Source organism: Vombatus ursinus, unplaced genomic scaffold, assembly GCF_900497805.2.
Source record: "Vombatus ursinus unplaced genomic scaffold, bare-nosed wombat genome assembly UNPS02014813.1, whole genome shotgun sequence".
Lineage (NCBI taxonomy): Eukaryota > Metazoa > Chordata > Mammalia > Diprotodontia > Vombatidae > Vombatus > Vombatus ursinus.
In genome coordinates this window covers 15161878-15174553 of record NW_020954591.1, presented here as the reverse complement: position 1 = coordinate 15174553, position 12676 = coordinate 15161878, and the positions used below count along the sequence as shown (strand labels likewise).

The window sequence follows — 12676 nt, the reverse complement described above, 5'->3', positions numbered from 1 at the left end:
ACATTGTACACAATAACAGCCACATTGTGTGATGACTAATATTGATAAACTTAACCCTTCCTGGCAATACAAGGATCTAAAACATATCCAGAGGCCTTGTGATGGAAAATGCTATCCACACCCAAAGAAAGAACTACGGAAGCCGAATTATTATTTTTTTTCTCTTCTGTTGAGTTTTGTTCCCTCTTTCTGATGGTTCCTCCCATTGGTTTTAATTTCTACTTACAACATCACTAATGTGAAAATATGTTTAATATGAATGTATAGCCTATATCAAATTGTGTGCCGTCTTGGGGAGGGTGGTGGGGAAGAAGGGGGAGAAAAATTTTAAATTCAAAAGCATAAGGAAGTGATTATTGATAAATCAAAATAAATTAATAAAATAAATAAATAGTTTAAAAAATTCCCTTCTCAAATATTTAAATCTCTTCTGCAATTCTACTGGACACTCTGTCCTCTTCTACACATACTGATTTCTCAGTGTCTTACTAATGCTTTGACATCTGCAACCCATACATATACACTTAACATTCTTCACTTGGCTAGAGGAACCTCTCTACAGAATGATACTAGGTTAATAAAAGATAAATACTTCATAACTACTGAAAAACAAACTTGCTTAGAACTTACAACCCAAAACACTATTTGCTAAGGTGGCTACAGACATTTTTTTATGACCCAGTTAATTCCAAAAGTCTCAACGTGAAATTAAAAACAGGATGGCAGACTGACACATCATGCTCCTGTAGCTGAAAAAAATTTATCTTAAGCATTTCTGCTTTGAATACTTACCCAGTTTATAAAAAGGGCCTGAATAAATTTTACAACTTCAAGAGTGACCAGAAGACTAATTGGAATGAGATTGTTATACAAGATGATAAATGTCAACAGGTTATATCCAAAATTGTTGGAAATTCCCTCTGTGAAAAAAAGCCAATAAGAGAAAATCATACAGTTTGAATTAAAGTTTCTGTTCAGTTCCATCTATTTTCACATTACCTTAATGGATCATTTGTGGATTTTTTTTGAGGAGGAAAAAATTATAACACACAAGTTCTGATTTAAAATGATATGCAAAAATATAAAGACATTAACATTAAGAGTAAAGATTCAGTCTTGCATTTCCCTCATATCACATACAATTAGGGAACTTTCATACACCAATATAACAAGGAAGCATGATTTTGTCAGCATGGGAAATCCTTCCAATGACAAGTCCCAAACCATCTATAATTTATAATTTTATGGAGTTATGTGACACACAGCAACTCATCCTTGGTCATACAACTAGTAAACATCAGAGGCAGGATTTAAACCCAGGTCTTCCTCACTCCAAGGCTAGTACTCTGTCTACTATATCATGCTGCATTTGGCATAACGATAAATAAATATTTATTTTTGACAGTGATATCCAAAATGCAAAATTCAGTCTATCCAATTGCTTAGGAAGTTTAAAATTTGAAAGCAGACTGACAGATCTAAAATATACTTTGTATGAAGTAGGATCTTATTGACAAAGACATTCTGAAACAACAAGAATACAACCCACTCTCACTAAAATATGTATTTCAAAACACTGAAGCAGGATTCCAATGATCAAGTATACATGGCTTTATATAAGAGGACCGAGTTAAGAAAACAACTAATATGACCCTCCAAGTCACCCTGATTCCAAAATGAGCTCTCTATCCACTATTCAATTCTGCCTCTCTACATAGATTTTGATATATAGACCAATCACAGATTCTCAAGAGTTGGAAGGGAACTTGGATATTATCAAGTTGAAGCCAAATATGAGCAGGCATCCCTTCTATGGCATCACTGAAAAACAATCACTAGCCTCTACCTGAAGACCTCCATGGATAGGATACAAGGAAAACTATTCCTCTTTGAGTAAGCTCTAATTGTTGGGAAGTTTTTTCCTTGCATCATGCTGAAATCCCTCCATGACTTCCACCCACTGGTCCTTATTCAGCCCTCTTGCTGTTAAACAGCGTAAGTGTAATATCCCTCTTCTAAATAACAATCCTTCAATTACTTGAAGACCAATATAGTATCTCTGCTAAATCTTCTTTTATTCAGACTAAACACCTATTTTCATTATTCAACTCCCATAAGAAATGGTTTGGAGTTCCCTCAACATCTTGGTCACTGGTTCTGTCAACCTACTCTAGCTTGTCAATGCCTTTCCTAAACCTCTCAGGCTTAAAACAATATTCCAAACAGACTACGTAAAAGAACTGATACCTCTTCATTCTAGACACTGTGATTCTATTAGATATAAAAGAGGACTTTGCATTTATAGCTCATGCTTTATAGCATGACTCACATTATTTCCCTAGAACAGTGGTTCTTAATATGGGATCCATGAAATATCTTTTTTTTAATTTGATAATTATATTTCAATATAATCAGTTTTCTTTATAATCCTATGTATTTTATTGTATGCATTTAAAAACATTATTCTGATAAGGGTCCATTGGTTTTGCAAGACTCCTGCCTTGGAACAATCCTGTGAGATAAGCAGGTCAGGTATTATTGTCCCCAATTTACAAATGGGGAAACAGAGGCTTAGAGAACATCATACAGCTAATGAAAGACACTACCAAGGCTCACATTCCTCTTTCTGACTCCAAACACCAGCAGCCCTTCCAAGTATGATCCATTTTTTAAATTCAGATCAGGATTCTTGGTTCTGTGAGGCTAGTAGAAAAGCAAAGGGAGGATGTGTGAGGGGACACTGGAGAAGTCATGTGAGTTTGGAATTGAGCAGAAAATGGAAATGGAGATAATTGATTCAATAATGCCATTTCAAGGCAGTTTTCTTTACGAAAACCAACAATCAAGAGGTTAGGCAAGTCAAACCACCAGCCTAAAGGGTAGAAAAAGAATTCGTATTAATGTAACCCTACACACTTTAGTGGACTGTCTCTCTAAGTTGCCATGATTGAAAACTCATCATTTTAGAGGCAACTTGTTAACGGACCTCTTTTAAACTTAACTAACTAGTCTTTCCATGAGAAATGTAATAATGATAACAACCACAATAAGAAGCACTTATATAGTGCTTTAAAATTTGAGAAACATTTTAAAGATATCTCATTTTTGCCTCACAAGAACCCTGGGAGGCAGGTGCTATTATTTTCCACATTTTATAGTTGAGAAAACTAAGGCAGAGGATAAGTGACTTTTCCTAAGGCTGGGTTTGAACTCTAACCTTCCCAACTCTAGTTCCAGTGCTCTAACCATGTGCCACCTGGCTACCCAGAAGAATTTAGTGGAGGAAACCCAAACTTGTGTTGGAGAGACTAAAGGGAGTAGCGAGGAACAAACAGTAGCACATACTTCCTTCTCCAGCCTATCATTTTCTGGCACAATGAATCCTTTCCTGTATTCCCTACCCCCATTAATTTAATTCCCCCCAAAAAATTCTATTAACAGAACAGAAAGAATAGTAATTTGAAAGGACAAAGTACCAAGAACTAAAGTTAAAGGCAAGTCAGTGAAAAATGGGAATTTGGAGCTTTACTGTTTTATATCACAGCAATTGTAGCCCTCACCATAAAGATAACATCTCTGTTAATAAGACAGAGTGCATTAAATGGAACAGCAGAGGACAGTTCTTCACAGTAAATCATGTAGCTACTAGAAAGAGATTATCCAAACAATTTCACTGCCATTTATTTATTTTCCCAAGGCCTGTATCCCAAGATAGTGTCAATGCTATACATTACCCAGAACCAACACATTTTACTGCTAAGTACATATGTATAAACAGAACCACCAAAAGAAGCTACAGAGTGGGTTCTCTACACATTTATTCCTGTTTCAAACTAGAATGGTCACTTCTTTTTAGCCACATTAAATTATACAAAGAATACCATTTTATTTTTGGTTTTGTTTTACAGCATGGTTTTGTGATTTTAAATATAACGATTGACAACCTGAAATCAAGACTAGAGAAGCAACGGGATTTAAGAAATCAGACTATGACAGAATCTGAAATCCTAGATTCTGATTCAAGCTGCAACCAATGTCCTTCTGAAACTTGGGACCTCCCCTTGGAAATGGCAACCTAACAAGTGCACCCTTGAGGACTGTCTGAATAGTTCGAATTCCTCAGATGAAAGGATAGAGACAAGCATAAAGAACACTTTAACAGTTTACCCTGCAAATAACAGAAAGACTGTACAAAAGAAAACCAATTTTTAATTCAAGAGTTCATCTTAATTTTTTTTATTGACAGGACATTAATCTGACTATTGAACAACCTCATCTTCATCACCTTTTGATCTTATTCTTTCATCCTTCCCCTGTAATGTAAGTAGCCTATGTCACTGCCAAAGGGAGAATGCCAACAGGAATACACGTTCCCAGGAAAATTTTCAAAACTTATGTATCTTGTTTCTAAAAGTGCTAAACTCCCATTTTCAAACATTTACTGGCTAGAGACATTTCCCTTATTTAATGGAAGAAAGTTAATAGCAAAAATAAAGCCTTCAACCCACTGAAAATGGTTATGAGTTTAGAGAAACAGTGCTTCTATGCCCCATTCTCTGAAACTTACCTATTTCGCTAATGTACCAGCTCATGTTTTCATGGGTTCGGTTCCATAGCAATGCGCCCACAGAACTCACCAGGGCCATGACCAGTAGAATGCAGAACAAAACCAGAATTTGCACATTGGTCACTTTCTCAACATTGGATCTCTTCAGAGGTGCTTTGGTTGAATTCTGGATAATAGCACAAAAAATCAATGTTCACATAGCATACAGTTATGGTGGGAGAGGGGAGTAATTCCTCAATAGAGAGCTATCATTAGATTGTAAGCTCCTTGAGGGCAGGGATATCTTTTGCCTCTTTCTGTATCCCTAGCACTTAGCAGTTTCTAGAAGGTGCTTAATAAATGTTTATTGAATTGAACTGGGTATTATGACATTTTTTGGCTCAGTAATCTGTTCCACTGATCCTCAACCTAACGTCTTTCCCACCACCATCTCAGACCTGAAGGTCACTCTCCAACCACCTTTTGGTCAGGGCATATGCCCTCTCCCACCAAATTCCAACCCTACTTTTTAGTGTTAAATTTGGTGATACAAAAAGTCATCTTGGAAACACAATAACAGTTCCTGAAAGATGTTAGATTGAATCCAGAAGATACTTTGGGCTGACTATGTACAAAGGAATATTAGAAGCTTCATTTTTTTCCCCTACAATAAGAACTTCAAGTGCCTATATGTACAGTCCTCTACTGAGTCTAAGGGGGACAATAACTATATTCCCTGCTTCTTCCCTCCCCGAAGGCCTCCCCATCCCCAATGCTAATCTAAGTGGAAGAAAAGACATAAAACACAACACAGTCAACAGATGTGAGGCTGTATGTGATTGCATGACAAAATGAATGAGACAACAGGTACTGGAGAGTGCAATATGGGCAGGGAGGAAGAAGTTCTTATACAAGAGGGGGTGCTTGGACTTAGTTAAGAATGATAAGTATAAAATCTAATAAGCAGCAGCAAGAGACAAAAACAACAGTATGAGGAAAGGATTAGAAATTATAAAAAGCATGGGCACGTTTGCGAACACTGAAGATACTAAAAAAACTTTTACTAACTGATTTGTGTTAGAAGTAGATTTTCAAGTAGATTGAAGACAGACTGAGGATAGATTAGAAGAGCTCTGAGTGCCAGTTACAAGTTACACACATACACATATATGTATACACATATGTGTATTTGGGTGCACGTGCGAGCACATAATTTTTATAAGGCAAGGTCAAAAGTATTCTAGGGCTTCAAATTCTTACAAAGATGGTTTGAATTGGGTGGGTGTATATCAGCTCTTTCCTTTGTTACTATACTCTTATCTGTCTTAATTGTTCCTTTGAAAAAGATAAATCTAAGAACCTTGAAAAAATAAAAAAGACATCATCAAAAATGAAAACCAGCTAGGATGAGAATGAAGGGGAATTCATTTGTAAATAGCATGAGATGTGCTTATACCCTACAGCCACAAGATATGTATCTGAGCTCACTTGGTGGAACCATAAATACTGCTCTTTATGCTGTATTTGGCTTTTTCAAGTGCCAGGATGACAATCCCCTCTGGAATTAAAAGTCCATGCAATGAATGTATACAACACTCACACTTCCCTTTGTTTAGAGACTCTTTTCACATTTCACTTCCCTAAAAGTGTAGCCTCTCAAACCCTGGCATTTACCTTATATTTAGGGGAAAAAGGGGGGCTCCAGAGACAAGAAAAGGGAATTCATTAGGAGCATATCTGTGATTAATCCACCCCCACCCCTCTCCTTGCCCCTACTCTAGTACTGCACATCCACATCTGGTCTCACAGCAGTATCCCTCACACAAGGGCTCCATTTTTTTTTAAACAAATGCTGTAAATTTGACAGTCCATGACTGCCTTATCAAAATTTTAATAAACACTCAGTGAATGGATAGGCAGGGAAAATAAATATACTTTGGCAATGAGCTCATTTCCATGATCCCATTAATTTATTGACTTTTGATCTTTTCCAGTGGTTGGATTCTTTCCAATTAACAGGGTTATGCAAACCTATCTTTCACCTGGGCTGCTGGAAAAAATCCATCTAAGAATACTGTAATTAATCCCCACCCCCAAACCTCTGGCTTTAATAACATCTGCATTTCATGGAAACAAAAACTCTAGGGTATATCACCAATATCAAGGAATAAGCTTTTAATGTGAAATTCCCATCAGTATTATAGAAACTGCTATAAAGGTCTTTATATAAAGAAAAAAACTATACTTTCTGTGTAATTGAGTTCTAATTTTAGGGACATTTCTTCCAAATAAAGGAGGTTAAGTATTCTATACCCTTGGATGAAATATACTTGGATGAAATCTACAGAATCTATATGGTTATAAGAATGAAGGTCCATGAGATATTATAAAGAATTTAGGGGATTGCTTTAAGAAAAAATAATCTCATTAACTCAGTCTATCTATTCACTCAATTAAAAGAAAGTTCAGTCTATAAGAAAGTCTAGGTTTAACATGCCACAAGAGAAGTTCTAGGAGGGCAGTGAGCCAGCAAAATAAAGGCAAAAGGAATATAAAAAAGCACCCCAAGGCAGTCATATTTCCTCTCTGTGGTCAAGTAGCACAAATACATACTATAAATATTATTTCACAAACAGGATGGCCTTTAACTAAGCATGATCCTTTATCTTTCTTTAAAGAACTCTCTTTTTTGTCCTTTTTGCCCTTAAGACACAGAGATTCTGTGTACAGATGTTTTGGAGATTTTCCACTATTATAGTTCAAAACCATGAAAACTAGCAATGGCCTTGCAAAAAGCTATACAAATAGACCCCAAAACAATACATAATAACAAAGTGTACATCTTTTGTTACTGAACTATGTACAATGGAGCAGATAAGTAGGTTAGATTAAATGTGAAACACTTAAACTAGTTTTTTTTTTATCTGTTGCTATAGAAGTGTAAGCTGTTAGCTACAGAATTGCCTACATATTGCTGCCATCAGTAGCTTTTTTTTTTTTAATAGCATCAAACCCTTCCCAATTATTGGAGGTAAAGGAGTACGAAGAATATAGCAAATGTTGCTCTGGCTCATTAAGTTTGCAATGGCTGATACAAATTCTTTATAATCTACTCCATGAGGGGAGGGGCCCAATCTGAGCGAGTGAGCTGCAATCTGAGGTAAGGGGATGATTGGCTCTCCTACCTAAGGTCAAGCAAAGGTGGCCAATAAACATTGGTCCTAGGCTGTGTCTGTAATTTCAGATGGACCAACAAAGGATGAACTAGAGTAGAGATGTCAAGTATGTAGCCCTTGGGATGCATCCTGCCCACAACACTCTCCAGTGCGGCCTGAACCAGATAAAAACGTAATTGGGAAAGATTTTACAAAATAAATAAAAATACAATAAAACATAGATGATGTTAATAAATGATTTTCTAAGTCAAGATGCAACCCACAGGGATCCTTATATATAGCTTCCATTTCTATTTGAGTTTGACACTACTCAACTAGAGCGTCACTACAAGAAGGTACCTGTTTAAAACTAGAGATCAATTTTGGCTTGGGAGTCAGAAAGTCAAGGAGGTAAGTTAGCATTGGGCCTCAGGCTCAAAGAGGCCCATGGGTCTAGATCACAGAATCCAAGTTCTTGTGTCATATATTAATATTTAAACCACTATCTAAGCCAGCCAGGAAAGACAAGATCAGAGAATGGTGCTTCAGGTTGACTAACCATGATACAACAAAATGAGAATGACCAACTTTTTGAGGACCAGAACACAGAGAAAGGGGGAAGAACCCAAGGACAGGTATCTTTAAGGGTTCAGGGAGGAAAAAACCTCTCCCTAGGAATTAATGGAAGGAGACTTTCCCAAAACATGGTAAGCAGGTGTCAGTGAAGAATCTAGAAAATGACTAAGCTGGACAGTGTGGCTGGGAAAGGGAGAATCAAAGGATAGCTGTAAATGCAACATTTAGTAAGAAAGGACCTGCCTAAACTCTAAACAGCCAGGTGTATAGTTGAGGACAGACATGTAGCACCATGGGTAGTCAAATCACAGAAAGAAAACTCCATGCTTTTCCACTGTGGGTTGTCCCCCTCCAATGCCTGGAATGTTCTCCCTCCTTCCTCCCTTCAAGAATCAGCTCAATTACCACCTCCCACATGAAGCCTTTCTTGATTCTCCCAACTGCTACTGCACTCACCTCCCAAATACCTTGTATGTATCTACTTTGTATTTATTTTATTATCTTTATATTTATGTTATATATACTTAAGTGCTCTTGTCTCCCCATTAGAATCTATGTTCTTGTGATCCGGGTTTGTTTCATTTATTACATTTATTTCCCCAGTAAAAAGCACAGTACATGACACTAGTAAGCACTGACTAAATACTTTTTGATTGATTGACTGAATTAACATCAAGGCAAAGACCAGGAAAAAAGTTAAACAAAAAGGAACTAAGATCAGGTTGAATGTCTGTTAACTGGCATCATGGACTAAGATTTTACCCTAAGAACACTTGTAACTCATAGAAATAAAACTCATGGGTGTGTGGGAGAGTATGTACATGTTGACTCCTAATTCCATGTAGTAAATCTTTCAAAACATCTAAGAGGTTGGTGGCCTCTTAGTGTGGAACAGAAGGAAGAAAAAGGAAAGCAAAGAAAACCTACAGCCTTCTTCACAAGACTACGTTGGAAATCTAAAGAAAACGGTGGTGGACAGATCCCATAAGATGTTGATGGAATGCACATATAAAAGGTGAGGAGACCTCACAAGGCTAAAGTGTGTTGGAGGTGTTGCAGGGAGAAGTAAGATCCTTTAGGTGATAGCTACATAGTTGTATAAGATACTATGAAAACTATGAGATGAAAATGTTTAGGGAACTCCATAAATATAAGCTGTAGCTACTTAATTTGATGGTGGGTCAGCTTCAATTCAGAAGAATGATCAGGTCATAATCACTTGAATGTGGAACTTTAAACCTGGCTGTCCTACCCAAAGTCCATTCAATCAGTCATCAATCAACAAGCATTTATTAAGTGCCTAATAGGGGAAACAAAAACAAAATAGAGAAGGCAAAATGAGACCAAGACTATGGCTTATCACCCCTCCATTCTAACTGGCTGAGTGTTCCTGGATTAACATTCAACAGCAGTTACAAAGAGCATTTAAGAAAGATTAAGCCAAAATATTCATGGTCTTCTGGAAAACACAAAGTGATCCCTCAAGATCTAAGGAAGTGTGTGGCATTGTTAAAGGAGTGTTTGATGTGAAGTCAAAGGGCCTAGCTTCAAATCTATTTAGTACTACCTGTGTGACCTTAGACAATCCACTAGACCTCTCTGGGCCTCAGTTTCCACATTTATAAAATGTGAGGATTGCTCAAGGTGACAATGGAAGTCTCTTCTAGATCCTGGTCTATCATCTTCTATGCATAAACAACCTACTCTGATCCTGTCAATGGAAATACTTTATATGAGATAGGAAATGACTGGTACATCGTACCTCAGCTCCATAAGATCAAGACTATTGAGCAAAATGTACATTTTAAAATTGCTATGAATTCCTCAAGTGTAATAAAACTATTGTGCCAGAGAAAAGGACAGAAATTTCTTCAAAGTTATTCCCTCTAACAGGAAGAGTCTCTCTCCAAGGCAAAAGGGCCTTCAAGTACTCTCAAAAGGGAGCAGCTCTGAAGAACAGTATAAGGCACTGATTCAATCAGAATTCGGAAAGTCCCCTGGCAAAGGTGAACCAGAAATGTCTAGACACACTAAAAAAAACTAAGGCCAGTTTAATTTAGACAGACTAAAGAGGCTATTGAGGGAAAGTTCCTGATGTTTTCTTTTTGACATATGTAATGAAAGCAGCTCACTAAATAATAATTAAAATGTCTTTCAAAATGTGAATTTGTTCTACAACTCAAATAAATGGGCAAGGGTGTGAAGAGGCAAAAAGAGAGTTGGTACCAGTCATTCTCCCTGTCCCAAAGCTCAGAACATGGAGGGCAATTATATTTCATGTGAGATCCTTTTTTTTTTAAACAGAAAAAAGACCAAAGAGAAAGAATTTTACCTACCCACAAAATAAGAATGGAAAGGTTACCTTAAGGTAGCTAAACAGTTGAGACTCAGGCATCATCTAGATTCTATACTTGTCTCTTCCCCTCATGGACAGACAAAGAGAAAAAGGAAACAATGACGAGGAATAGAATCATGTTGGCGCAGAAAGGCTTTACCTGCATGAGCTTGGTGTCGTGTCCAGTGTACACAACTATGCCAAAGACCCACTGAGTATTCCTAAGCTGGGCACCTCTTAGTAAGATCTGGTCAGGCCCAATTGAAACTGAACTAAAAATAAGAAAAAAATAAAATTTATATGTAATGATATATTGGCAAAGATGTTTTTCACTGTTTTCACAATATGATGGCATAAGCTGTCTCCTTGAACAAATACACAACATCAATATTTTTTTCAGTCTAGTTTAACGATTTCATAAAAAAAAAAAAGTTCACTTTAAGATGGCTTTTTGCCAAGATTGCTTATTCTTAAGACAGTACAAAAATAAAGTTAATTTTTTTTAATCATCAACTTTCACTACAATGATGGTGAATTCATATGAATCTATGACGTTGGGAAAGAAGGATGCTTCTTAGTAGAGGCTGTACTGGAATCCATACTACAAGTGTCATTGCTAAGTTAATAAATAAGACCTTTTTTGTTCATTTGGGAATCACTTTCCATTTCAGAAAATGCATAATAACATTGTAAGAGTGACAAAGGAGCCACATAACAACCCCACTCCTAATTTATCTATTTAAAAGGGCTGTAGTCTACAGCAAGTCAGGGTACCCAAGAGAAGACAATTTCAGCCACTTAAGTTAAGTGTTGCTTCTCTTAACTACCTCCTTTATAGCACTGGCTCAGCTAAACAATCTAAAACGTGGTCCCATGGAAGGCATAAGCAGCAGATACATGAACAGGCAAGGCAGAGGAGAGAAGACAAGAGCACCAGACACCAAACACTATCCTGAAACAAATGAATGCCACCAAAATACAACAATGAAAACACAATGCACACAAAGGGTACTAAATGGAAAAAAAATGTTTCCCATTCCTTAATCTAAAATTTTACTGTCAATAACCAAATCACTGCTTTGAAAAAGAAATTCTGTCAATACCAACTAGCCACTTCACTAACCATCCCATTTGTTCCCATATGCCTTCAAAACAATAATTTTCTAAGAATAGCAAGAAATAGTAACCATTTCTCTGTCCCAGTTCTTTTCTCTACAAAGTTTCCTATGATGAGTAGTTCCTAATTAACTTCTCCCACTATACAAAATATCCATAGTAATGGTTTTATTACTCCTTCTTTAGTATTAAAGCTAATATTTTACTTAATTTTCAAAGATTTATTTGTCCTGTTTATTTAAAAGTTGGCACTTACTACATAGAAAATAATGTGTAACCATGTATATAGCCTATTTATGTATCAACTAGACTCAAGATATATTAAAATTTTCTCAGTCGGTCAACAGAACCCATTATCCACCCCTCAACCTCCTCTCTCCTAAACTTCCCTATTACTTTCAAGGGTACCACCCATCTTCCCTATCACCTAGGCTTACATCCTCTCTGTTACCTTGTCTTTTCATTTGTACTCACCCCACAGAGCCAATCTGCCAAGTTTCATCATTTCTACCTTCTTAACATCTCTATTGTTATTTTTAAATAATCATTCTCATATGAATTTCGTATACAAGCCCTTCTATCTATTCGATACAGCCACCATCTTGGTGTACACCCTCATCATCTTACACCTGCTACTACAAAAGCCTTCTACTCTGTTCCCAAGTCTCTCCCTGCCACAGGCCAACCCCCATTCAGCTTTTAAAGTGTTTTTTGCTAAAGCAAAGGTTTGATTATGTCACTTCCCTCACTCCCTCTACTCAATAAACTCCAATGACGCCTATAAGATGATCAAATATAAAATCCTCTGGTTGGCTTTTCCCAACCTGGCCTCTTCCTACCTTTCTACTCTTCTTACACTTCACTACCCTCCACACACTCTACAATCCATCACCACTGGTCTCCCTATTGCTTCCTCATACAGTTCTCTCCCTCCGCTGGTGCCTTGCT

The 12676-nt window shown here is 36.9% G+C and overlaps 1 protein-coding gene across 1 annotated transcript in view; it reads right to left on the bottom strand.

Annotated features, from left to right (window-relative positions):
• ATP8A2 (ATPase phospholipid transporting 8A2) overlaps nt 1-12676 on the bottom strand; it is a 741784-nt gene that overhangs the window by 513412 nt on the left and 215696 nt on the right. Inside the window, exons 10-12 of the mRNA XM_027877570.1 lie at nt 10773-10884; nt 4568-4733; nt 793-920 (exon numbers count right to left, since the gene is read on the bottom strand). Of these exons, the coding sequence (XP_027733371.1) occupies nt 793-920; nt 4568-4733; nt 10773-10884 (406 nt within the window). The remainder of the gene's footprint in view (nt 1-792; nt 921-4567; nt 4734-10772; nt 10885-12676) is intronic.